This window comes from Pseudonaja textilis, chromosome 3 (genome assembly GCF_049901715.1).
Source record: "Pseudonaja textilis isolate UNSWEBS1 chromosome 3, rPseTex1.2, whole genome shotgun sequence".
Lineage (NCBI taxonomy): Eukaryota > Metazoa > Chordata > Lepidosauria > Squamata > Elapidae > Pseudonaja > Pseudonaja textilis.
In genome coordinates this window covers 118,776,259-118,801,181 of record NC_141992.1, presented here as the reverse complement: position 1 = coordinate 118,801,181, position 24,923 = coordinate 118,776,259, and the positions used below count along the sequence as shown (strand labels likewise).

At 36.2% G+C, this 24,923-nt stretch overlaps 1 protein-coding gene across 3 annotated transcripts in view; it reads left to right on the top strand.

Moving 5' to 3' along the window:
* Positions 1-24,923, top strand: part of DNAH5 (dynein axonemal heavy chain 5) — a 153,127-nt gene that overhangs the window by 13,690 nt on the left and 114,514 nt on the right. For all 3 annotated transcript variants that reach the window (XM_087930711.1, XM_087930712.1, XM_087930710.1), the window contains exons 12-19: positions 2,072-2,179; positions 4,466-4,551; positions 6,256-6,577; positions 6,991-7,197; positions 7,705-7,876; positions 9,312-9,457; positions 14,229-14,391; positions 17,273-17,512. In XM_087930711.1, the coding sequence (XP_087786837.1) occupies positions 2,072-2,179; positions 4,466-4,551; positions 6,256-6,577; positions 6,991-7,197; positions 7,705-7,876; positions 9,312-9,457; positions 14,229-14,391; positions 17,273-17,512 (1,444 nt within the window). The remainder of the gene's footprint in view (positions 1-2,071; positions 2,180-4,465; positions 4,552-6,255; positions 6,578-6,990; positions 7,198-7,704; positions 7,877-9,311; positions 9,458-14,228; positions 14,392-17,272; positions 17,513-24,923) is intronic.

The following is a 24,923-nucleotide window of genomic DNA, read 5'->3' as shown; positions in this document are numbered from 1 at the left end:
GTGTCCCGAAGGTGCTTTTTCCAAAAGGCAACTGGACTTTCTTATTTCCTTCCGCCCCTTTGAAAACGTGTTGCTTCTCATCCAGGAAGGTTCTTCAGTTTTTGGATGAGAAGTGAAACATTTTCAAAGAAAAAAAACACAAGAGAATCCAGTAGCCTTTTGGAAAAAGCACCTTTGAGAAAAAAACATTCCTATGCTTTCTATAGGAAACAACATAAACATGATTATTAACTGTAGTTCTGGTATCTGTGCAATTTAGTTCATAATCGCTGATTCCATGCTGTTCCTTTAGCTCCCCCAGGAAATAAATGGTCTTGTTGCTTCCTTATGCCTTTCTGGTGACACCACCATACTTTTATTTTCCTGGCTGGCAAATTTGAGCTTATTGATGTAGAATTCTAGATAGCCCCTCTCTTGGGATATATCCCATATTATTGTTGATTGCAAAACTGGCAATGGTAATTCTCGCCTAAAACTGTTTAGCTTTATATGAGACAATGTCAGTTGTTTTGGAGAGAAAAGGATTCTGTCTCAGGGATTAGAAATAATGCAGAAAAACAGAATTTGCAGAGTTGCAACACTGTCTTGTTTGATTAGAGAAAAATGCAATAAGTACATTTGCCAGGTGCTGGAAACCCTTTAATGACTTTTTTTTGCGGAAAATGGAGAAAAATGAAATGAGCGATTTATGGGTTTGGTAATTAGAAAGAATAGAATATGGAAAGAAGGGAGCTACCATAGAGCTAGAGAGAGAAAGGATGACAACATAACTGCATTTATGATAACTGTAAATAAGATCAAAAGTCACCTCTGTTTATTTTTATTATTTATTTATTTACCACTTTCCTTTAATTCTCTTTCTTTTTGTTGTTTTTACTTTGTAAAAATTTCTTCAATAAAGTTAATGCTAAAAAGAAAGAGAAGTAATAATAGTAATAAAAAACATCACAATTTGGTGCCCAATAAAAATAATATCTATAATGAGGCTGAAACTTCAAGGTCTTGATTGGTTCACTATGAAGTTCCATTAACTGAGACTATGCCTATTCAAAAATGAGACTCAAAAATTGCTTTGGATTTATGTAAACATAGGATCTCTTCGTTATTCATTGAAAAAATCCTGCCATTTTTTCCATCTTCATCAGAAATTAGAAAAATGACATGGCTCTTTAAAAAGTTATCTAATATAGCAATAGCAATAGCACTTAGACTTATATACTGCTTCACAGTGCTTTACAGCTCTGTCCAAGCAGTTTACAGATTCAGCATATTGCCCCCACCAATCTGGGTCCCCATTTTACCAATCTTGGAAGGATGGAACCCTGAGTCAACCTTGAGCATGGTGAGTTTTGAACTGCCAAATTGCAGTCAACTGGCAGTCAGCAGAAGTAGCCTGCAATACTGCACTCTAACCACTGCACCACCATGGCTCTGTGTTGTTTTTAGACTGATGCAAAAATCTGGAAAAAAATGTTGTTTGAATTTATGACTTAGACGAACTGCTGTTGTGTAAGTTCCAAAACACTTATTCCAAGTCATTTTCAAAGGGTGCGTAACCACAGTATTGACATTTTGTCAACTCAGCTTTCGTAACTTTCCCCAAAGAATTGTAGAAATTAATTTTTTTGACATTATAAGGGATTTTGAGCTTTCACACAATTGCTGTATATTCATGTAGTAAAATAACTTATTGTACTTTTACTTGTACAGACTGCAGCAATGAAAGAGCAATGGGAGGTAATTCACGATAGGGCCATTAAGGTTATGATTTGCAGTGGTGATAATGATTTCTGGTTTTTCTGCATGTTTTCTGTAAAAAGCTTTTTCATTGCACCAGAATGTGTAACATAGATATTGTAGGTGATGGCCTGACAAATATACTGTACAAATTTGCATGTTTCAATGCTTCGTTTCCTTAGAAAAATGAATTGTGTTTCAGAAAGGATTGGGTTGCAAAACATTACCTAGGAATAATACAAAATAGTCTTCATGTTATATATCTTTATTATAAGCATAAGAAATGATGAGCATATTATAACTTTCAAATATTCATATTTCCAATTGCATTCAGAGTATTGTTGCCACTATAAAGAAAAAACAGTACAATTTTGTAGATCAGAGGAAAACTGATTTTGACCAGGACTATGAAGAATTTTGCAAGCAAACAAATGAACTACATGTAGGTTTGGTTCTTCCCAATTTCATAGTTTTCAAAATTGTTAATAATTAATATTCTATTTAAGTTGATCAATTCATTAAAACTTTTACAGAAAAAAATCATTTTAATGGACCACATTGGGGGGTGGGGGCAGGTAGGAAATGAACCTTACTCTCAAATGTCTAGTAAATATAAAAGTGCAATATTGCAGTGATTTTGATCATTTGGATAATGACTTATGCAGATGATATAAATCACAGGGATGTTATACAATTAAGGTAAAATTTAACTGATTTCTCCAAACAACTTAGAATATGGCAAATTTGCCCTTTGTTTTAGAGGAATGTTGAGATAGAAATCTGGTCCTTCACCTATGAAGTCCACTAAATGAAAGTGTGTTAAATGAAATTTTTGTTGCATTTCCTACATCATGTAAATTGTGGGTTTAGACTGACCATTAGTTTATATAGGATTGAGCTCTCAGATCAGGATTGCTATTCTTAGCATGAATATTTCATCTTGCACAATTTCAAGTGGTATAGGAAGGTAATTGCCTGTATAATTTCTAGATGAAATTTCACACTGCAGCTAAGGTGTGTCTTATCTCATCATCCTTCTCTGTTCAGTCCATCAAAGTAGCTTTTCATTCTTCCCTAGAATTTAAAGCTATTTTATATGAAAGAAATGGGGATAGGAGAGCTGGAGACAGAACATGATGCGAGAACCTGTACCTGTCAACAGTGGTGTCCCCCAAGGCAGTTTCTAGGACCAACTCTCTTCATACTCTACATAAATGACCTGTGATCATATTAAGAGCAACTGTGTTCTCTTCGCAGATGATGTAGAGCTGTTCAATACCACAGACAATACTGCTACCCTTCAAAAAGATCTTGACTATGTATCAGAATGGTCAAACAAATGGCAACTTCAAATCTCAACAAATAAATGTTCTGTGTTACATATTGGCAAAAAGAATCAGAAAATAAAATACAAGCTGAATAGTCAAGACCTTATTGATGATCCAAACTCTGTAAAGGACCTTGGAATACTCATCTCTAATGATCTAAATGCTAGAGCCCACTGTAACTACATGGCCAAAAAGGCATTAAGAGTTGTTAACCTAATCCTACGTAGCTTTTTCTCTGGTAATATCACACTACTAACTAGAGCATACAAAACATTTGCTAGACCAATACTCGAATACAGCTCATCAGTCTGGAACCCACATTGCATATCTGATATTAGCACAGTTGAGAAAGTCCAGAAATATTTCACAAGAAGAGTTCTCCACTCCTCTACTCATTGTAGAACACCTTATGCCACCAGACTTGAAATTCTAGACCTAGAAAACCTTGAATTATGCTGTCTTCGGTCTGATCTAAGTATGGCATATAAAATCATACATTGCAATGACTTACCTGTCAATGAATACTTCAGCTTCAACCATAACAACACAAGAGCACACAATAGATACAAACTCAAGGTTAACCACACCAAACTTGATTGAAGGAAATACGACTTCAGCAACAGAGTGGTTAATGTCTGGAATACTCTACCTGACTCTGTGGTTTCTTCCCCAAACCCCAAAAACCTTAACCTTAAACTGTCTACTATTGACCTCACCCCTTTCCTAAGAGGTCTGTAGGGGGTGTGCATAAGCGCACCAATGTGCCTACCGTCCCTGTCCTATTGGTTCTTTTATTTTTCTTATATGTACCCACTTCATGTATTCATAACTATGTATATGTTTATACCTATTAAGCGATTGACAAATCAAAATAAATATAAACCTCATTCTTAATGATGCCATATGTTCCATATGGCCTAGGAAAAAAATGTTCACCTTGGTTTCTGAGCAGTATATGAGTGATCCTATCAATTTTGAACTGTCTTCACCCACTTTTGGCATGTGGCCTTCAGAACAGTAATTACAAAAGTCTGGTGGTCTCTAGATTCTCTCTTTGCCTATGCCACAAGGGTTCTCCAGTTTGACTATTCCTTTTCTTGGTTACAGTTGTACAAGAATGTAATGGAAACTTGGGGACTGTATTCAAACAACAAACTTGGTATAAGCAGCTGAATTCCCGGAGATGGGAAATAAGTGTAACAATAATAATTGCTTGGTTTTGGCTTATACCAAGTTTGTTCTATGCTGCTCTCTGCAGCATAGTTTAGCACTTCATAGTTTGTGTGAATTTTGCCATTTATCATTTATTCAGTAAATCTTGGGTAAAAATGGCTATTGTGATTTATAAATTTAGTAATTGTGCTTATGAACATTCTCCATCCCTTTGTTTCTTTCTATAGCACCAATTACAGATGTTTATGGATACTACCTTTGAAAAGATTTTGAACACTGAAAGAGCCCTTGATATGCTGAAGAAATTTGAAAGGTTTAAACGTGATCATTTTTTACTTGGAGTTATCTGGAAAAATAACACCAATAATACCAATATACTCTGATAGCCTCTTTTGATTTTGAATTACAGCTGGAAAATTTTGCTTTTAGTCTATAAAGCAGATATCTCTATAACATATAGAAATGATTTTTTTAATTATTGAAACCTAGCAGCAGGATGAATAAAGTCCAATTATCTCAATTTCTTAAAATGAGACATATGAATCTAGCATCTGTGAATCTGGAGGGTCTGTCAATTAAAAAAAATGTTAAATTAATAACACATAAAGGAAAAAGACTACATTCAATAATGATGGCACAGTGGAAAAATCAAACATACTATAGTGATTAAATCTCCGTATAATAATGAGTAAAAGTAGAATTCAGAAAAAAGATCCATATGATAAGAATAAATACTTCCATGGAATTAATCCATTTGTTGACGTAATCATTACATCTGGACCGTACAACAACATAATAGTCCACTTCTTTTTTTTTTTTTTTAGAACAAAGACATCATGATTATGGACTTAGAGGAGAGGAGAGCAGAGTAATTTATTTCTAGTTATATAGGATTATCATCTGCTGTGTATCAAGCAAAATACTGCCCAAATAGTCTGTAAGAGGAAAATTTGCCTAGTTTAGAAATTCAGCATCACGTATATGTTAATATAATTTGGGAAATTAATCAAACTAAAACAAAGTGTTAATAACAATCAAATCATACAACCAAAAAACAGTCAACTTTCATATATACCTGGCATAAGATATCAAATGTCCATCCATTCCTGAGATCACACGGTGACGCACGTGTGTTAAAAAATCTTTTACTTTGCGAATCTTGGTAAATTTAGCTTCCCATAGGTTCTTTGAAATAAAATATATGACTTATTCAGATAACAGCAGACAAAAATAACACCACCTTTCCTTAAAAAAAAATCTGAACACTTCCACAAACAAAATGCAGACATATAAAATTAATGTTAAAAAACATTTGGAATTCAAATCATTGGAATCTAAAACTTATATTTTAAAGTTTGAAAGGGATGTTCCAATGTGGTGGTATTTGAACCAAAAAGCACTCTTTCAAGTATAAAACAGGCGATTACACTACTGCTGTTAGGACCATTTTTCTTGTAATATAAATGATTAGGAAATGGATCTTTGTTGACTTTTGGAGTTTGGTTATTTTTCTAAGTTCTTTTTGTTGTACTTTTATATGATTGCAAGCTGCTCGAAACCTTTTTGGAATTTAGTGAGATATACACTACAAAAATGAAAATACAATGCATGGCAATGCAATACAATACATACAATATTTTGAAATAGAGAATCCTGAAAAATTCAGAAACACTTTGTACTCAAATGATTTTTAGAGCTTGAAAGTATTTTGAGTTTGAAATATTTTGCACACTTCTACTTAAAATTTATGGGACAAAATGATACATATTTCATTTTATCATGCAAATATATAAATACTTTTTTCTTAGTTACACAGTAATGTAGATTTGTCTATTCCTATTTGACATATCAATGTATTATGGTTAGGTGATTCCGTGATCAGTACTATGGGATTGATGAATGAATCAATATATTGATTCAGAAAGTTAAACTAATCTTTGGTATCTTCTTCAGAATAATTAATTGAAAAATAAACAATGTACTGAACCTTCTTGATTATGATGATGTTTTTTCATAGGCTTGGAATCCCTAATCTTGGCATTGCTAATAAATATCAGATCATCCTGCAAAACTATGATCGTGACATTGAGATGGTCTCCAAGTTGTACTCAAAACACAAGAATGATCCTCCTCTGGCTCGTAATCTTCCTCCCACGGCCGGTAAGATCTTGTGGGCACGACAGCTGTTTCACCGAATCCAGGAACCCATGAATCTATTCCAAAAACATTCCATGGTTCTGCAGACAGAAGAAGCAAAGCCTATAATTCGCAACTACAACAGAGTAGCTAAAGTCCTTCTTGAGTTTGAAATCATCTACCACAGAGGATGGCTTCAACAGGTACCATACTACAATATGCTGCATATTTTTATAATGAACATTGTGGAAAATTTTGCTATTAATATACTTAGATGTTAATATAATTTTTTTTAGAATCACAGTTGGGATTGTAGCAGCAATAGTGCATGTATGAGATAATAAAAAGTTTGCCCTGCTACAGTAACTAGGATATTGAATTGATGTCCCTCAATTTTATTGGTATAAGCTTGGTTAAGTTGGTATCCTAGGTGTCAAGGAAAGTTCTACATACTGTAGCTAGAAGAGCTGGGATCTATCACTGTTTAAATCAGAAAAAGTCAAACGCTTATGTGTGTCTGAACCTGATTACTAGTTCTTCTCCAAAACTTTTGATATCTGTCTGTGATAATCTGCTATTTGACAAGGTTAATAGGTGGAACACTTGTTATTTCTAGGTTCAGCTAATTAAATCGGGACTTCAGGCATCATTATTGGTGAAAGCTCCAGAGACTGGAGAAATATTTGTGAATTTTGATCCTGAGATTCTCACCTTAATCAGGGAAACTAAGTGCATGGCCCGCATGGGGCTAGAAATCCCACCACTGGCCATTGCTATTCAAGACAAACAGGATGCCTACAAACAAAATTTCAATAAACTACAGGTATTGTTCTGTTACAGATAAATGCCTTGAAACAAACTTTTAAAGGCTTTATATACAGTATATATTTTAAAAGCTTTTTTTCTGACTTCTTTTAATAGTTGTATAACATTTGCTACTAAACATATTCATAAAAAACTGATTTAGTTCAGGCTCTGTATCTCCTGAAACAGGGATATGACTCAGATGTAAAGATGAATAAATTACGGCTAAATTTATTTTATTAACTAACCAAAAACAAAAAAAAAGGAAGTTTGCAGGTTCCAGTCTAGTTATCATTAAAGCACTTCTGCACACTTTATATTTCAATGTGCTGAAGTACAATCTCAATAGCCCTGTTTTATTCCTTCATTTCCAACTTCAATACTTGATTATTGTCCTATTTTCAGTATTTCTATTTTCAGTCACAGGTTATGCAAATAAACTTTGAAACGTACGCAACACATCATGACCAGTTCAGTGAGTCTGCAATTATACTTTCAGTTACCGTTGAAGTTTGTTCTTTTTCAGGTGATGCTGGCAGAATATAAGAGAGTAAAATCAAAAATCCAAGTCCCACTTCATGGTCTAATGGCTCCTCATGTGGCTAAAGTGGATGAGTCGGTTCAACCAGGAATAACCACACTGACCTGGACATCCCTGAATATTGAAAACTATTTAGAGAATATATTCAGTAAACTTGGTAAGTCTTTGCATATGGCCTATCTCGGTGTTTCTCAAACCTTGGCAAATTTAAGATGTCCAGACTTCAATTCCCAGAATTCCTGGCTGGGAAATTCTGGAAGTTGAAGTCCAGACATCTTAAAACTTGCCAAGGTTGAGAAACCCTATATCTGTCTAATCTTCATGGTATATAAATAGTTCCTGCAGTAACCATTGAAATTTGTGAACGTTGCCAAAGTTATCCTTTCTTTATTTTTTTTTAATTCTTCCTAGTTTGGACTGTGGAGATAGACATGTGGATCTTCAGGAAGTAGGCATGCTAGTAGTCAATTTATCATCTATGGTTCATTTTTTTCCAATACAGAGAAATTGTCCGGTTTAATGAAATGGAGGATTAGGGGTGATATGCTAGCAGTGTTCCAATATCTAAGAAGTTGCCACAAAGAAGATAGGGCCAATCTAGTCTCCAAAGCACCTGAAGGCAGGACAAGAAGCTATGGATGGAAACTAATCAAGGACACAAGCAATTTAGAATTAAGGAGAAATTTCCTGACAGAACAATTAATCAATGGAACAACTTGCCTCCAGAAGTTGTAGGTGCTGTAACACTGAAGGTTTTTAAGAAGAGATCGGACAATTATTTATCTGAAATGTTACAGGGTTTCCTGGTTGAGCAGGGGGTTGGAGTAGAAAACCTCCAGGGTCCCTTCTGTTATTCTGTTACTCTGTTATTCTGATAGTTATTGACACTTTTTGTTCGAGAATTCACATAGTATGGGGTTGCTGTTGAAGCAAAATATAAAGGTTTTGATTTACAAGGGTGGAAAAAGGATCTTTTCTAGATGCCTGGCCCTTTTCTCTTTAGTGCACATTCAAGTGCTCATTCTATTGCAGGAAAAGGCAACTGTGATTATGCTTCTTTGAATTTGTCTTTAACCTGTATTGAGAACCATTGTGGTTTGTTAAAAAAAAAAGGCTTAGCTTAAGGTAGCAAATTTGCTTTTGCAGTCTGCTTTTATTCGAAAGGCAGAAAGAGATAAACTGAAAGACGATCCTTATGTAAACAGCCTTGAGCTCTTGGAGGAAAGGCCAAAAAAATATGACCCAATAAATCAATAAATATAAAGTCTTCATCTAATGCTTTCCTCTATTCGTCTACAGATTGTTGGTCAATGTGCAAACAAATAAGACTCTGTGTCAGTGCCTGCACAAACTCATTCCTTAAGAGTATGTTACGCTAAAAGCAGCACTCTGAACATCTTAGAGACTGATCCCATTGGAATGTTTTCTTTTGCCCCCTTGACAATTTTGAGGATGAATTCTGCTATCCTGGAAAAATGATGCTTAAAGTTGGTGTGAAATGCTGCCATGTTCTTCATAAATGTTTTCAGAGAGAGGCTTAGCTATTAAACAGATTGTCTTGATAACAAAATGTATCTTCTTTGCTTTTCAAGATAACCTGGAGCTGCTACTTGATCGAGTAAATGACTTAATAGAATTTCGTATTAGTACTATTCTTCAAGAAATTAGTACTGTGCCCCTCTGCAGCCTTTCTGAAGACGATCCACTCACCTGTGAGCAATTCCTTAACATGACAAAGGTACAATCCTATAGTTTCATTTTCTGTGATGGGAAACTCATCTATGTAATCCAGCCCTATTTTCAGAGGGAAAATAGTAGCTCACAACTTACGTGCACACAAACACACTTCTTTGCACAGAAATATAAAGAAATTTCTTGGGACTGATCTCTTTTGGACGAGAGCTTGTTTGGTATAATGGTTAAGGCACCAGGCTAGAAACCAGGAGACCCATAAGTTCTAGGCCCATCGTAGGCACAAAGCTAGCTACACGTAGGGGTGGGATTCAAATTTCTTAACCAGTTCTGTGGGCATGGCCTAATTTATGGGTGTGGCTTGGTGGTCATGTGACTGGCTGGGCATGGCTTGTATGTAAATATTATAAATATTTATATAAATATTGAATTTTTTATAAAAAGAGCAGCTTTTACCCAAAATCAGGTAAAGCAGGCAGATTGAGTTGCTCACAGAATCATAGATTCATTCAGAAATCTATCTTCCATTGGCTAGCTCAGTCTGTCACATAAAATTTGCTTGCAAGCAAACTCACAAAATTAACTCACAACATACCATGCATGCAAATATTGATTTTTTAATAAAAAAGAGCAACTTTTACCCAAAATCAGGCAAAGCAGGCAGATTGAGTTGCTCACAGAATCATTCAGTGATCTATCTATCTGCCATTGGCTAGCTCAGTCTCTCAAATTTGCTTGCCGTGAGTCTGCACTAAATTTGCTTGCAAGCAAACTTTCAGTCCTAAAGGGAGGTTCGGCTATGCTGAGCCGAAGATCTAAAGACTAGCTAGAAAGCGAGAAATCCAACCATTTCCTGCTTCCTAGCTAATCTAAATCTCCTGGCACAGCAGAACAGATGATGGTTGGAAAAAGGAAAAATAGCAATTTAGCAGGCAAGCAGGCAAGTACTGGGTAAGGGGTGGGACTGGGTGTGACTGGGGTGGGCATCGCCATGTGGTTATGTGACTGGCAAACCAAATGTAAGTGGTCCTCGCTTAATCACCAGGTCCTCACTTAATGGCCAGTTGCTTAGCAAGTGTTCTAATTTATGACTGACCTCCACAGAGCTACTTGGCCTGTTTTTGGTGTTTTGTCAGCCACACACACACACACACACACACACACACACACTCTTACTTGTTACCAGTTACAACATCCCACACAGTCTTGTGACTGAGGTTTCCTGTTTTTTTGCCAGTTTCCAACAATTCCTTCTGGTTTCTGATTAAAAATGTCCATTGGGGAAAATGGCCTTTTTAACAACCAGTGTTTGCTTAATGACCACAAGGTTCACTTAACGACCATGGTGTTTGCCTAATCCAGGGGTCTGCAACCTTAAACACTCAAAGAGCCATTTTTCTATTTCCTTTTAAACAGGTATCTCTGTCTTGCCTTTCTTTCTTTCTCCCTCTTTCTCATCTCTCTCTCTGTCATCTCTTTCTCTTTCTCCCTCTCTGTTTCTCATTTCTCTTTCTCTCTCTCATCTACAACTGCTAAGATAGGAAGCTGTTTTTTTATAATCCTATTTCTTTGCAGTTTTTTTCACACACATTGTGTATATGTATCCAATATTCTTTCTTCCTTTCCACTATGTATTCAAAAGAGGCAACGATTTTGTGTGTGTGTGTGTGTGTGTGTGTGTGTGTGTGTGTGTGTGTAGCATGTGTATATGTCATGTCAAGGGCTCGCTTCCCTCCCAGCCATTTCTTGTCACACCCAGCCTCAACTTATCTATAATTCTATAAAAATGTTGTTCATCTTTTTTTGACTTTATTATCTACATATTATAGATGTACTTTCATGGACCACTGAAAGGAGGAAATGGCTCACATGCTTTGCCCAAGAGGGTGATAGGCAACAGGCTTTCAAGGGCTACCAGAAAGAATTTCCTGTTCCTGTCATGCAGCTTTTACATGGATGAAATTTCTCCTCCTGTTGCATGGGAGATTGGTTGGGGCTGTGGACACTGGAAGGGAGATGTTGCTTCTGGAATACTTACAGTAGCATAGCTTTCTTTTTCATTCTCCCTCCCTCTCTGTTTCTCATCTCTCTCCTCCATGGCAAGAGCAGCAGCGTCAGTCAGGAGAAAAGTCCCCCCCCCCATATTCCTCTCATCTTGCTTTGAGTAGCCTCACACAAACTCAGCACCAAATTTAGTGCGCTTCACAAATGAGGAGCGCGCTAAGTTTAAAGGTGCCACACAGCGCATCCCCCCATATTTTCCTTGTTGTGAGCAGGCTCGCACTGCACGGCACCTTTAAACTTCACACATTTTACAAATGAGAAGGGAATTCCAGCACCATTGTCACCACATCTGTGAAGCGCACCTCCCCCCCCCATATTTCCCTCACTGCAAGCAGCCTTCCTAGCCTCGCTTCCACAAGGGGGAAGCATAGCAGGGGGAGGAAAGGCAAGCTGTTTAGCCCTGGCCCAGGGCTTGCCATACCTGTGGTGGTGGTGGTGGGGGATGAAGCAGCAGCAAGACAGGAATGGCGATAATGGTGTCCAAGGAACGCAATGGCAGCGATTCTGGTGGCATTGGGGCTTTCAAGACCAGCTCCCCACCTCACCTTCCGTCAGCTGTTTGTGTGGGCAAGGAGAGGTGGGGCCGACAGGGAGGGGCAGGTACAGCCAGGGGCGTGATTTGCCGGTTCTCCAAACTGCGCAGAATCATAACATCCGGTTCTATAGTACCGGACAGAACCGGTAGAAACTCACCCCTGGCTACATGACCATGGGCCAGTTCCTCTTTCTTAGACCTTGAAAGAAGGTTGTGGCAAATCACCTCAGAAATCTTGCTGAGAAAAATCCTGGAATCCACACTGACCTGAAGGCACACAAAAAAGAAAAGAAAAGAAAACCCAACCCCAAATCCTCTATTGTGCATTGTGGCATTAACTCTCAATACAGTACAATAGGGTATATTGTAAAAAAAAAGTATGTTACAAAGAAAGAGGTAAGATTAGGATTCTTTTTTTTTTGTTATCTGACATTCTGAGTGGAGTTTTTTGTTTAATTTTTACATGGGGCTGACATAAATCAAGATTAAAATGATAGTTTTGTTGTCTTTTGCTCCACAAGAATAATGGTGACCATTTTCAAAGTTAGACTTTTGGTTCTTTTTTCCCATCCTCATTCTTCCCAGTCACTTAACTCTTATTTCCTGCTGTAAAATAGGACTGACAGACATCAGACAAACATAGCACAGAGAATTGAAATCAGTGGCTTTTAAATCATGTATAGATGGCAGTGCCGATGTATATGCATAGAGCAGAATTATGCATTTGAGAGAAAGAAGAACAAGAAAAGAAGAAACTGCTATCTGACTTAGTAAATAGAATGACATCTTTTTTATTGAAATGATTGGCAGAGGTAGCTGCAGGGGTCAGTGTGTCTCTTTTCTTCTGGCAGATACCATTAACATGAGGCCACAATGCCCAGTCACTAAAATCGCCAGATATGAAACATTGCTCTGAATCACAGTAGTCAACTCAGGCAGGGAGTGTTGGCATGACAGCACAATAATCAGTCTTTGTTTGAAGTAGGCAGCAAAGGCATCATGCAGTGACAATATTTCTTTCAAGGAGAGTAATATGTGGTCGTGATCCATTTCATTGAGTTCATACATTCAGGCTCTGTTGAAATAGAAACCAGAAGAGTGTACATCATTGCATCAGTAACAGCATGTTACCAAAAAATAGCAGGCACAGAGAAGAGAAGGGGATGGACTGAAATGTTATCCTTGACCTGACTTTCTCCAAGATATAAGGATGCATATGGAAGCCTAGAAATAAAGGCTAATCCTTAGGAATACTGGCTGCTAAGAAACCGCTAGGAAGAATAAAAGCTGGGGAAATAGGTTGGGTTGCTGAATCATTCAAAGTCATTCTTTGTTTTTTAACCATGATTTGCTCAATAAGACACTATAGGTGGGTCCACAGAGGTTTAGCCAAACATGTCAAACATAATAATATGGATGAGTGTGTTGTGTGAGCCCAGGTGTATACCAGTTGACTAAATCGGGAAAGAAATGACAAAGAAAGAATAAATATTCAAATAACTCTGGAAGAAAAGAATGAAACAGAGAAATTCATGGATCAGAAGGTGTGGTGTGCAACATGGACATGATTTAGAAACCAAAGCCTGTTGAGAAGCAACTGCTAGTTATCCTGCATGTAGAATCAGCAATGCCTCTTTGTAGAAATGACTGCCAATTTGCTCTCTCCCTTTAGTGGATACTATCACATGGTTGTAACAAAAATGATTCAGATGTTTTGAAAAACATTTCTCTGTGTATGTCAAGAAAATGTCAAAATAATGCTTCTGTGGGTCTTAAAACATTCAGATTTGGGAAAAGTTTTATTCTCTTTTCTTTGGAATTGGGCTCTACCTTTGAAATGGAAAAAATGGAAATGTCAGTTGATAACAGATTTTTTTTTCTGTCAGTGGTTACCAGATTCATATTCATCATACAAATGGAAGAACCTGCTTTTGAATCAAGAACAGTTATATTTCTCACAGTTCCAGCTGGTGAAGGGTATCTGGCTTACCTTCCAATGAGTCTTGGAAACTCATTAGAATCAGATATGTTTTATATTTTGTTAGCAGTTCTCCACTGTCTTTAATTCATGTTTCTCATGGCTGTGGAACTTTTCTCTTCTTTGTGGATATGCAGCATGGGAGAATGTTAAGATGATATGAGTTTTTTAAGTATATCCTATTGCTGGCACTGCTAAACTAGAGTGGAATTTAACTAATGCTCCATATTTTGTTTCCAGGAGCTCTGTACTAAAGGAGTATACACACTGCATCTTAAAAGCTCATTAGCAGAAGAAGCAACAAATGAGCTTATTAACATGTTGCTAGATCTGGATGCACAGAATAAGGGAGATGCTGGTGAGAGTTTTCTGAGTGGGAGCAGAACTGAAGGAATTAATGAAGGTAAAGAGCAAACATACTACCATATGTAAATTAGTACTATTACTTGTTTATGCTCTTCATTAAAACATCTGTGGCTTGTAAGTTAGAATGCAAGTAAATTAAATAAGATAAATGAATGGAATAGTATATTTCAACAACATAATCAGTTCTACCACCTACACAGCAGAGGTGGTATTCAGCAGGTTCTGACCAGTTCTGGAGAACCGGTAGCAGAAATTTTGAGTAGTTTGGAGAGCCGACAAATACCATCGCTGATTGGCCCCACCCACATCTATTCTCTGCCTCCAGAGTCCCAGCTGATCGGCTGTTGTTTTTTTGTTGCCCTGCACAGGAGAACGGAGCTGGAAAGCATGTTAGTAGGGTGGGGAATGAATGGGGATTTTGCAATAACCTTCCCCCAGGAGTGGGGAGGGAATGGAGATTTTACAGTATCCTTCCCCTGCCGCAACCACCAAGCTACGCCCACCAAGCCAAGCCATGCCCACCAAGCCACGCCCATAGAACTGGTAGTAAAAAATTTTTTAATCCCACCACTGCTACACAGCTAATGCAAATTGAGCCAGTGAGAATACTTTACCACTTTTCTGTAAGCTATTTAAAGAATAAGAAGAGGACCAAATTCTAGATAGAACATTCTGCAGCTAAAACATTTTTCATGTTGAGGCAAGCATATATTTACACCTGTAATGCTAGAGACCTTTGGGGTGTGGAATATTTAGATGATGTTAGAAACCTCTGAAAAGTAAGAGCAAAACTTTTCAAACAGTAGTTTGTAAGTAAGGGCATCTGACATAATAAGCATTTATAACTTTTCTATTTTAATTAAGTAAATGTGAATCAAACCAATACATAGCTTCATATGTATGGTTTCATATATATGGTTTCAGAAAAAAAACTATCCTGTAATCTGCAACTTTTACACTGCAAAAACATATGGACTAAACAACTCAATCAGGGCAAAGCAATAGACTCAATTTATGTAGACTTCTGTAAAGCCTTTGATTCAATGATACATGACAAACTACTCCTAAAACTAAAATCTTATGGTATCTCTGGAGACCTGCATAACTGGATAGAAGCATTCTTGTCAAACAAGCAACAAATGGTCAAAATTGGGAGCGTCCTATCAAGTTCTGTACCTGTCAACATTGGTGTCCCCCAAGGCAGTATTCTAGGACAAACTCTCTTCATACTCTACATAAATGACCTCTGTGATCATATTAAGAGCAACTGTGTTCTCTTCACCAATGATGTAAAGCTATTCAACACCACAGACAATACTACTACACTCCAAAAAGACCTTGACTATGTATCAGAATGGTCAATCAAATGGCAACTTCAAATCTAACAAATAAATGCTCTGTCTTACATATTGGTAGAAAAAATCAGTAAATAAAATGCAAGCTGAATAGTCAAGATCTTGTTGATGATCCAAACTCTGTCAAGGATCTTGGAGTACTCATCTCTAATGATCTAAGTGCTAGAGCCCACTGTAACTACATAGCCAAAAAGGCATTAAAAGTTGTTAAATTAATCCTGCATAGCTTTTTCTCTGGTAATATCACACTACTAACTAGAGCATACAAAACATTTGCTGGACCAATACTTGAATACTGCTCATCAGTCTGGAACCTGCATTACGTATCTGATATTAATACAGTTGAGAAAGTCCGGAAATATTTCACAAGAAGAGTTCTCCACTCCTCTATTTGTAGCAGAATATCTTATGCCACCAGACTTGAAATTCTAGACCTAGAAAACCTAGAACTATGCTGCCTTTGGTCCGATCTAAATATAGTACATAAAATTATATATTGCAATGTCCTACCTGTCAATGAATACTTCAGCTTCAACCATAACAATACAAGAGCACACAGTAGATGCAAACTCAAGGTAAACCACACCAAATTTGTTTTCAGGAAATAAGACTTCAGCAACAGAGTGGTCAATGTCTGGAATACTCTACCTGACTCTGTGGTTTCTTCCCCAGACCCCCAAAACTTTAATCTTAGACTGTCTACTATTGACCTCACCCCTTTCCTAAGCGGTCTGTAGGGGGCATGTATAAGCACACCAACATGCCTACCTTCCCTGTCCTATTGTTTCTTTTTATTTTTCTTATATGTATCGATTTCATGTACTCATAACTATGTTTATACTTATACCTGTTATAATCGCTTGACAAAATAAAATAAATAAATAAATTGCACAAGAATCCTGGATTTTTGTGTAATGGCATGTGGAAATGACCTTGGGAAACAGGAGGAAGAACTGCAACCTAGACAATCCTCATTCAAGAGGTATCTTAGGCAGCACAAAGAAAAGGGGCATGGGAAGTGTTTTAGAAAGCACCCTTGGTTTTCTGGGGAGTAAAAGTAAAGGAGAGGAGAAGGCTTTCAGACTTGCAAAATTCTGTTACTCTAGTTTTACAATAAAGATATTGTTAGTTCTCTGAGTTTGTTCTTCTCTGGCCTACTTTGAGAGATTGACAATATGCAGGTTTCGTCAAGCTGCTGAAACAATGATCTCAATTGGATAGTTTAAAGTAAAGTACTGTTAGAAAACACATGCTAATATTGAAATGCTCGTGTTATATAGAAAAAGGAGAGGGATGCCAGATTTCCCCCCAATTCCATGGGGATCTATGCTGACTATATTATTGTAAAATAATGGAGACGATAGTAGACCCAACCAATTCTTATTCATATATTTTCCTTTGTCCACTTAAAACTCAATGCTGATTGTTATCATGTTACCCTAAAGCCATAAAGAAATATGGAATTGCAAAAAGGTTGCATGTATGTATAAATAGTACTGATTATTCATTTATTGGTTGATCAGAATTTTGCTGACTTAATTCAGTCCTTGTTCCCATTTGTAGAAGAAGAAGGGCCATTGGACGTCTTAGCATCCTCACAAACTGCTAGTCAGATTTCAGTAGGATTGTCTTCTCCTTTAACCAAGAAAAAAAAGAAAGAAATGGAGATGCTTGAAGAAGAAGCTCAGGAACTGCTTTCCCATTTCAGTCATCGCAATGTTGATGCTCTTCTGAAAGTTATTCGTAACACTCTGGAGGCCATACGCAAGCAAATTCACGCCTCTTCTGTGATCAGTTTTTTAGGTAATTTCTTTCTTTTCTTAATGCTTTTTCCCACCATAAAAAGACAGGTTGTTTGTTATGAAGAAGCTATGTATATAGCAAGGAGAACACAGTTACGTGAGTGTGGCATGAAGGAGTAAGGAAGGTGGTAGTGTCCAGGAAGGAGGGTAATGTGAAAGAAGCACATCTCTATAGCACTCCTCCTAATTAGTCTGTTTTTCCACATAGATTTGTCTTATCCACAAACTAAAATTAAAAATCAGTAGAACAATTCAAATTCTGAAATGAACATGTCACAGCTCTGTGGTAATAATTTGCTGTGATGAAGATGGTAGCACGTTGCAACTCGAGTTTTGTGCTTCCTGAATATTGGTCTACCAATAATGTGAACATATCTTTGTTGACAGCCAGTTTAAAAAAATACAAGAACATTCTCAAAATAGCTTGATGAAATGCAGTGAGATTTACTTCATGAATATTATACTTAAGGTATATCTGCATTGAAAATAATATTACTAATTAAGCAGAAATGATATGTTAAAAGCAGAATTGTATTTGGGCTCATTGCTTAATGTGCTGTTGAAGCATAGACATTGTGATCAAACTTTTTTGTAATCTCAAAATATCCATGACAACATCTAAATGATGTCATAGGAAAGTATTGTTGCCAAATACTCCACAACATCTTTGGGTAAGTGTGTATGTTATGCCAGTTTCATATGAAAGAACAGCCTTGAAGGATACCTGGGAGCCAAGCCATATAAGGAAATATAAATGAAAAACAATACCTTGAATTTTACTTGTATGAATTTCACCTGTGTGAAGCCCGTACAGTTATATAGCTACAGTGGCTCTCATATGCTAGCATGTACGCTGCTCCATTTTGCACCTGTTATCAAAAATAATCCCATGTAGCCTAATAGTGATGAGGACATGATTCACCATACCAGTAGTCTTGATTTAGATAAGGGTTGCAGCTTGGCAGAGGCCTCCATGGTCCTGACCTTCACTTGGTAATCCAGCAGGAGCTCTAATTTCAGGAAAGTTCCCAAATTGTAGATTTGCTTGTCCAGGTTTATAACCAAGGAAGTCTGAGTGCCAAATGGTCTGAACAAAATAATTATTAAAGCAAACTTGTCCTGGTAAGAGGAAACGGAGAAACGAAGTTTGGGATACTCCTTTTTATCATATTTTTCTGGAAAGCTGGTTGCTTCTGCAGAGCAGCACGAAATAAACTTAGGGAGAATAAAATGTAGGCTAAATATTACTATTTGTTTCCTTGTTTTGCCCCCCATGGTTTCAATTCCAGTGCTTCATGTGAGCAGAAGATGTCCCAGTGTGAATCGTGTTATTGATCTGAATTCATCCCACTATATGGGACAAAATGCTGAAAATTCAAAGCAACGTAGCTTCTTTTTTGTCCTAATGAAAGCACATCTTAAAATATTTATGGCAGAAAGGAATCGTTAAGCAGGGCAGATATATGCAATCTCCAAAGAATACATGTTTTATCAATAAATTGATGGTCTTTTCATGACTGTATGACCAGCATGGTTCACATAAGGTATATTATTTGTGCCCCGAGTATCTTCTGCTTTGTTGTCTTAAAGTTCCAAGAAAGTTATCTTTTATTATTATTTTTTAAAAAATATTGTTTATTAATTTTACAATTAAAACCAACCGACAATACATACACAAATAAACCGAAGAAAGGAAAGGGGGAAAGGAGAGCAAAAAAAGAAAAATGTAGAAAAGAGAGAGAAAGGGAAATAGAAAAAGAACAAGAAGAGAAAGAAAAAAAAAAGGAAAAGAAGAAAGTTAAAAGCATTCTTATTTTTTACAGTTTGAAAGGTCTTTTTTCGATAACCTTAATTTGTGTCATGTTCACACACCTGTTCTTTACTTATATCGCTGCCTCCTTGTTGTAGGTTAATATTTTTCTCTTATGCCTATAAAATATAATTTATCTTTGGTCAATCCAATTATACCAACATTCCCAGCTATCATAATATAGTGAAGTATCTTTGTTTTTTAGTGCCAGAGTCAGTTTGTCCATTTCTGCACATTTTGAAATTTTTTCAAGAATCATTTCATTTGATGGAATTTGATGTTGCTTCCAGTATTGAGCGAAAGCTAATCTGGCCGCTGTTAGGATATGTATTGTTATGTATTTGGCTTTTTTGGAAATTGGTTTATCAAAAATTCCTAGCAGGAAGGACTCTGGTTTGTATTCGATCTGCTCTTTAGTAATTTTTTCCGACCAAGTTTTGATTTTCTTCCAGTACTTTTGGGTTTCTGTACAAGTCCACCATATATGGAAAAATGCTCCTTCTTTTTTCCTGCACTTCCAGCAATGCGGACTTGTATTAGGGTGCATCTTCGCTAATCTCGAAGGGGGAAAGTGCCATCTATAAAACATTTTGTAAAGGTTTTCCTTATATGCTGCTGATTTGGTGATCTTATTATTTCTGCCCCAGACTTTCTCCCATTCCGCTAAAGTGATGCTGCGCCCTACATTCTTACTCCAAGCAATCATATTTCCTTTTACGATTTCTTCTTCCAATTCTGTTTCTAATAAGTAATTATAGAATTTTGTTATGTTTTTTTTATCTGGTCCTAATAAAATTTTATCTAATTGTTGAGGTTTATTATTAATTCCAAATTCTTTCTTGTCTTGTTTGTATCTACTTTGGATCTGGAGGTAGACCCATTGATCAATTTTTTGTCCTTGCTCCTGGAGTTCCTGCCTCAGTTTCAAATTTCCTTGTGGGTTCAGTAGATCTTTGTATTTAATCATTTTGGTAATCTCCAAATTGTTTGGGTGAATCCTTGCCTCCATAGTTGAAATCCATATTGGTACTTTTGTATAATGTTTTTTCTGTATTTTCTTCCAAATTGTTAATAGTGCATCTCTGATTAAGTGTCTGTGAAAATATTTTTGACTGGTTTTCCCTACATCCCATAAAAAGGCATCCCCCCCCCCCCCTTTGTAAATCATGGCCTTCTAGGAATAATACTCTTTTGTTGGTTAAGTTCACCCAATCCTTCAGCCAAACCAATGAGGTAGCCATATGGTATAACTCCCAGTTTGGGAATGCTAACCCTCCCCTGCTCTTCATATCCTGCATTGCTTTAACGTTTATTCTGGGTTTTTTACCTTGCCAAATGAATTTCAGGGTTATTCTATTGAGTTCTTCAAAGAACTTTTTGTGCAATTTAATTGGGATCATTTGGAATAGGTACAAGAATTTGGGGAGAATGTTCATTTTAATGGTGGCGATCTGACCTAGTAGTGAAATTTGAAGTTTGCCCCATGATTCTAAATCTTTCCTTACCTGATGTATCAATTTATCATAATTGTTTTCTTTAAGGGTCTTACAGTGTGGTGTTAGCCAAATTCCTAAATATTTCACTTTCTTTGTCACTTGTATATGCATTGTTTCTTCTAGTTCTATTTTCTGTTTTTCTGTTAGATTTTTAGTGATTAATTTGGTTTTTTTTTCTATTTAGTTTAAGCCCTGCTACTGCTCCAAATTTCTCTAATTCACTCATCAGATTTAGACCCCTGTCTATTGGTTCTTTGATAAAGAAAATCATATCATCCGCAAATGCTTGCAATTTATATTCCTCTTTCTTAACCGTTAATCCCTTTATATCTGAATTCTGCCTGATTCGCATTAATAATGTCTCCAATGCTAATATGAAGAGCAGGGGAGAGAGTGGGCAGCCCTGTCTCACTCCTTTTTCTATCTTCATTGGGCAAGTACATTCCCCATTTATTATTATATTAGCTTGTTGTGTGTCATATATAGTTGTTATGATATTTTCAAATTTGGTGCCCAGATTCAAATTATAAATTTTTTGAATTAAGAATTGCCAATTTAGATTATCGAAAGCCTTCTCTATGTCTAAGAACATCAGTGCTACTTGTTTTTCAGGGTGGGCTTCATAAAATTCTAGTGCGTCTAATACTATTCTTAAGTTGTTTTTTTATTTGCCTAGTTGGGAGAAATCTGTTTTGATCTTTGTATATATACAAATTTAACATTCTCTTTAGTCTGCTTGCTATAATAGAGGTGAATATTTTATAATCAGTATTTAAGAGTGAAATCGACCTGTAATTATTTATATATCTGGGGTCCATATCCTTCTTCGGGATCAGCGAGATCAATGCCCCCCTCCACGAGTCCGGCATCCTGGCTGCCAATAAAACATCATTAAAAACTTCCACCATAAGTGGTCCAATTTGTTCTACTATTACCTTGTACAGCTCCCCTGGAATCCCATCAGGGCCTGGAGTTTTGTTATTTTTCTGGTTCTCTATTGCTGATTTCAATTCCGCTTCAGTGATATCTTTATTCAGTAGTTCTACCATTTCTTCCTCAATTACCTTGTCCGTTACTTCGTCTAAATAATTTCTTATTCTATCCTCACTAATATCTTCTTTTTTATATAGATCTTCAAAGTATTTACGAATGATTTCTTTTTTCCGTTCTATTTCTTGATATATGTCTCCCTTACTATCAATTAATTGATATATCAATCTCTTTTCTTTCTTTCTTTTTAACTTGTAAGATAGTCATCTTCCTGGCTTGTTGGCATATTCAAAATAGGTTTGTCTAGTCAAATTCAAATTCATGGTCATTTTCTCTTGTTCAATTAAATTCAATTTTTGTTTAACTAATCTTATCTGATTTTGCAATTTTAAATCTTTTGGGCTATTCTGTAGAAGGGTTTCTAGCTCCTTAATTCTTTGTTGTAATTCGTTTTGTTCGGAATATTTTTCCTTGTTTCTCTTGGCGTTATAAGAGATTGTTGTACCTCTTATTACCGCCTTCATTGTGTCCCAAATATTTTGTTTTGTGGTTTCTCCATTATCATTTTCTTTTATAAAAAAAAAATTCCTCCTTTAATTTATTAATGTATTCTTTCCCTCTTATTAAGTGAGTATTTAGCATCCATCTTTTCTTTGGTTTTGCCCTGCCCTTCCATATTATCTGAATTGGGTTATGATCTGCCCATTCGTTAGGCAAAATTTCCACTTCTTTTATCTCGTTTGCTATTTCCCCATTCATCCATGCCATGTCTATCCTTGTCCATATTTGGTGGGGATTTGAATAGAATGTAAATTGTTTTTTTTCAGGGTGTAGTCTTTGCCATATATCTGTCAAGTTTAGTTCTTTCATCATTTCCCTACAGATCTTAAGAAGCTCTCTCTTCCCCTTTTTATTCTTTCTGCCATCACTGTGGTCTTTTTGAAATTCAGCAATAGAGTTGAAGTCTCCAATAATGCAAATGTTTCTTTTTTGCAATTCAACCAATTTTCTATATAGGTGTTTAAAAAACTCCTTTTGATCTCCATTCGGAACATAAATTACTACTAAAAGAATTGGGATGTTATTAATACAAATCTGGAAACCCAGAGTCCTTCCTTCTGAATCCGACCATATTAGCTCTGACTTCAGATCTTCTTGCACATATACTGCAATTCCCTTCTTTTTCTCCTCATCTGCTGGTGTGGTAAATAACTTTCCTAATTTCGGGCATTCTAAATATTTTTCATCCTTCTTCTTTATATGTGTTTCTTGTAGGAATATTATATCGTCATTTTGTTGGATTAATTTGGTTAATATTCTTTTTCTTTTATTTGTCGAATTTAAACCGTTTATGTTTATTGATAGTAGTTTTTTTCCTTCTCCCATCTATTCAGTTCTTTGACGTGTAACAATTCCTCTCTCTTCTTGCGCTTGTGTTTGTGTAGTTCCTTCTGTCTTTTGTTGTAAATGAGTATTCTCTTGGTTCCCTGCAGTTCCAGTACTATTTTTGTGTCCACCAAGTTCTTCTTGAGAATTTATTTCCAATTCCTCCCTACTACTTTGCTCCCGTGGGCCCAGCATTCGTTTGTAAAAATCCTAGGTTTTTTCCGTAGTGTCTATTTTGATTTTCCTCTCTTTCCACGACACTAGCATCCCTTCTGGAATAAGCCATTTGAATGTAATTCTTTTTTGGTTTAAATAGGCTGCCAGAAACTTGTAATCACGCCTTTGTTCCCTTACTCTCCTCGGTATCTGTTTAAGGATCACAATTTCTTTGTCTTTGTACGTTATTGTTTTATCTCTAGAGGTTCTATATATCATATCTCGGAAACATCTTCTGGTGAATCGTATGTGGACTTCCCTAGAGCATTTGTGGCATCTTGCATAGTTTGTATTGATCCGGTAAACTTCATTGAACTCTTTTTGAATGTCATCTTTATCCATCTTCAATAGACCGGCCAGAATCTCTGCCATCAAATATTCCAGGTCTTCCTCTTTGGATTCTGCCACATTTTGAAATTTTAAGTAGGTTGTTTCCTTGTCCATCTGTAGGAGGACCAATGAGTCCACCATTTCTTTGCTCGCGTTTTTATGATCTTCATCCACTCTTTCTAATTCTCTTTCCGTTCTTTCCGTTCTTTTCTCTACCTCTTTTATTCTAACTTCATTTTTCTCCAAGGCCTGCTGCAGTACTTCCACTTTGCCCTCTACTTTGAAGATGTCCGTCTTCATTTCTGCCTTTAGTTTCCCCATCTCTTCCTTCAGTTCGTTAATATCTGCTCTTGTTTCACTGTGATTTTTAATCGTTGTTTCTTGCAGTCTTGTCAGTGAGTCCTGTAAGGTTAGAAACATTGCTTGGATGTTAGCATTCTAAATTGCTTCTCTATTGGTAGTGTTTCCTCTATTGTTTTTTGTGCCATAGGTGAAGTCATTGCCAAGGTGGTTGTTATTGTAGGGTTGACCTTTCTGCTGGATTTCAGTGCTGTGGTGGTTGTAGAAGTCATTTCCTTTATAATTTGTTTTTGTTGTTGTACAATGGTAAATATATTGTTCCAATTTAGCATTCAGTATTCTTAGCTCTGTTACTAATATTAACCAAGGTCTATCAATCTATTAAATAACTATATTCTTAACTAATTGGTAAGATGTATATGTATTTCTCTGATTAAACTTAAATATAAAGCAACCTTAACTACAAAATATATTACCTTCATAAATATAGTAACACCATAAATTATAATATTAATCTAGAAAACTCTAAAGTTGTTAAATAACTTATACTTAATGTTCTTACTAGCTCCCCTATATTCCCATTCAAAATATAACAATCCCTATTGCTATTAACTTAACTAGATTAATTAATCCAATATTTTAACAATCTTTATTGGATCTGCATATTTATTCATTTATCGAAAAAAAGACAGAAGAAAAGCAAGCATATTTCAAGATAACATAACACCAACTAATAGAAAAGAAAGGAATCTATTTTAAGTAAATATATACACAAGGAAGAGAGTAAAAGGAAAGAAAAGGGGAGGTTCTAGAAATAAGAGTTTTTAGTTTTCACTTTACAATTTGGGAGCTTTCACTTCGAGCATACTGGAAGTGGGAGATGA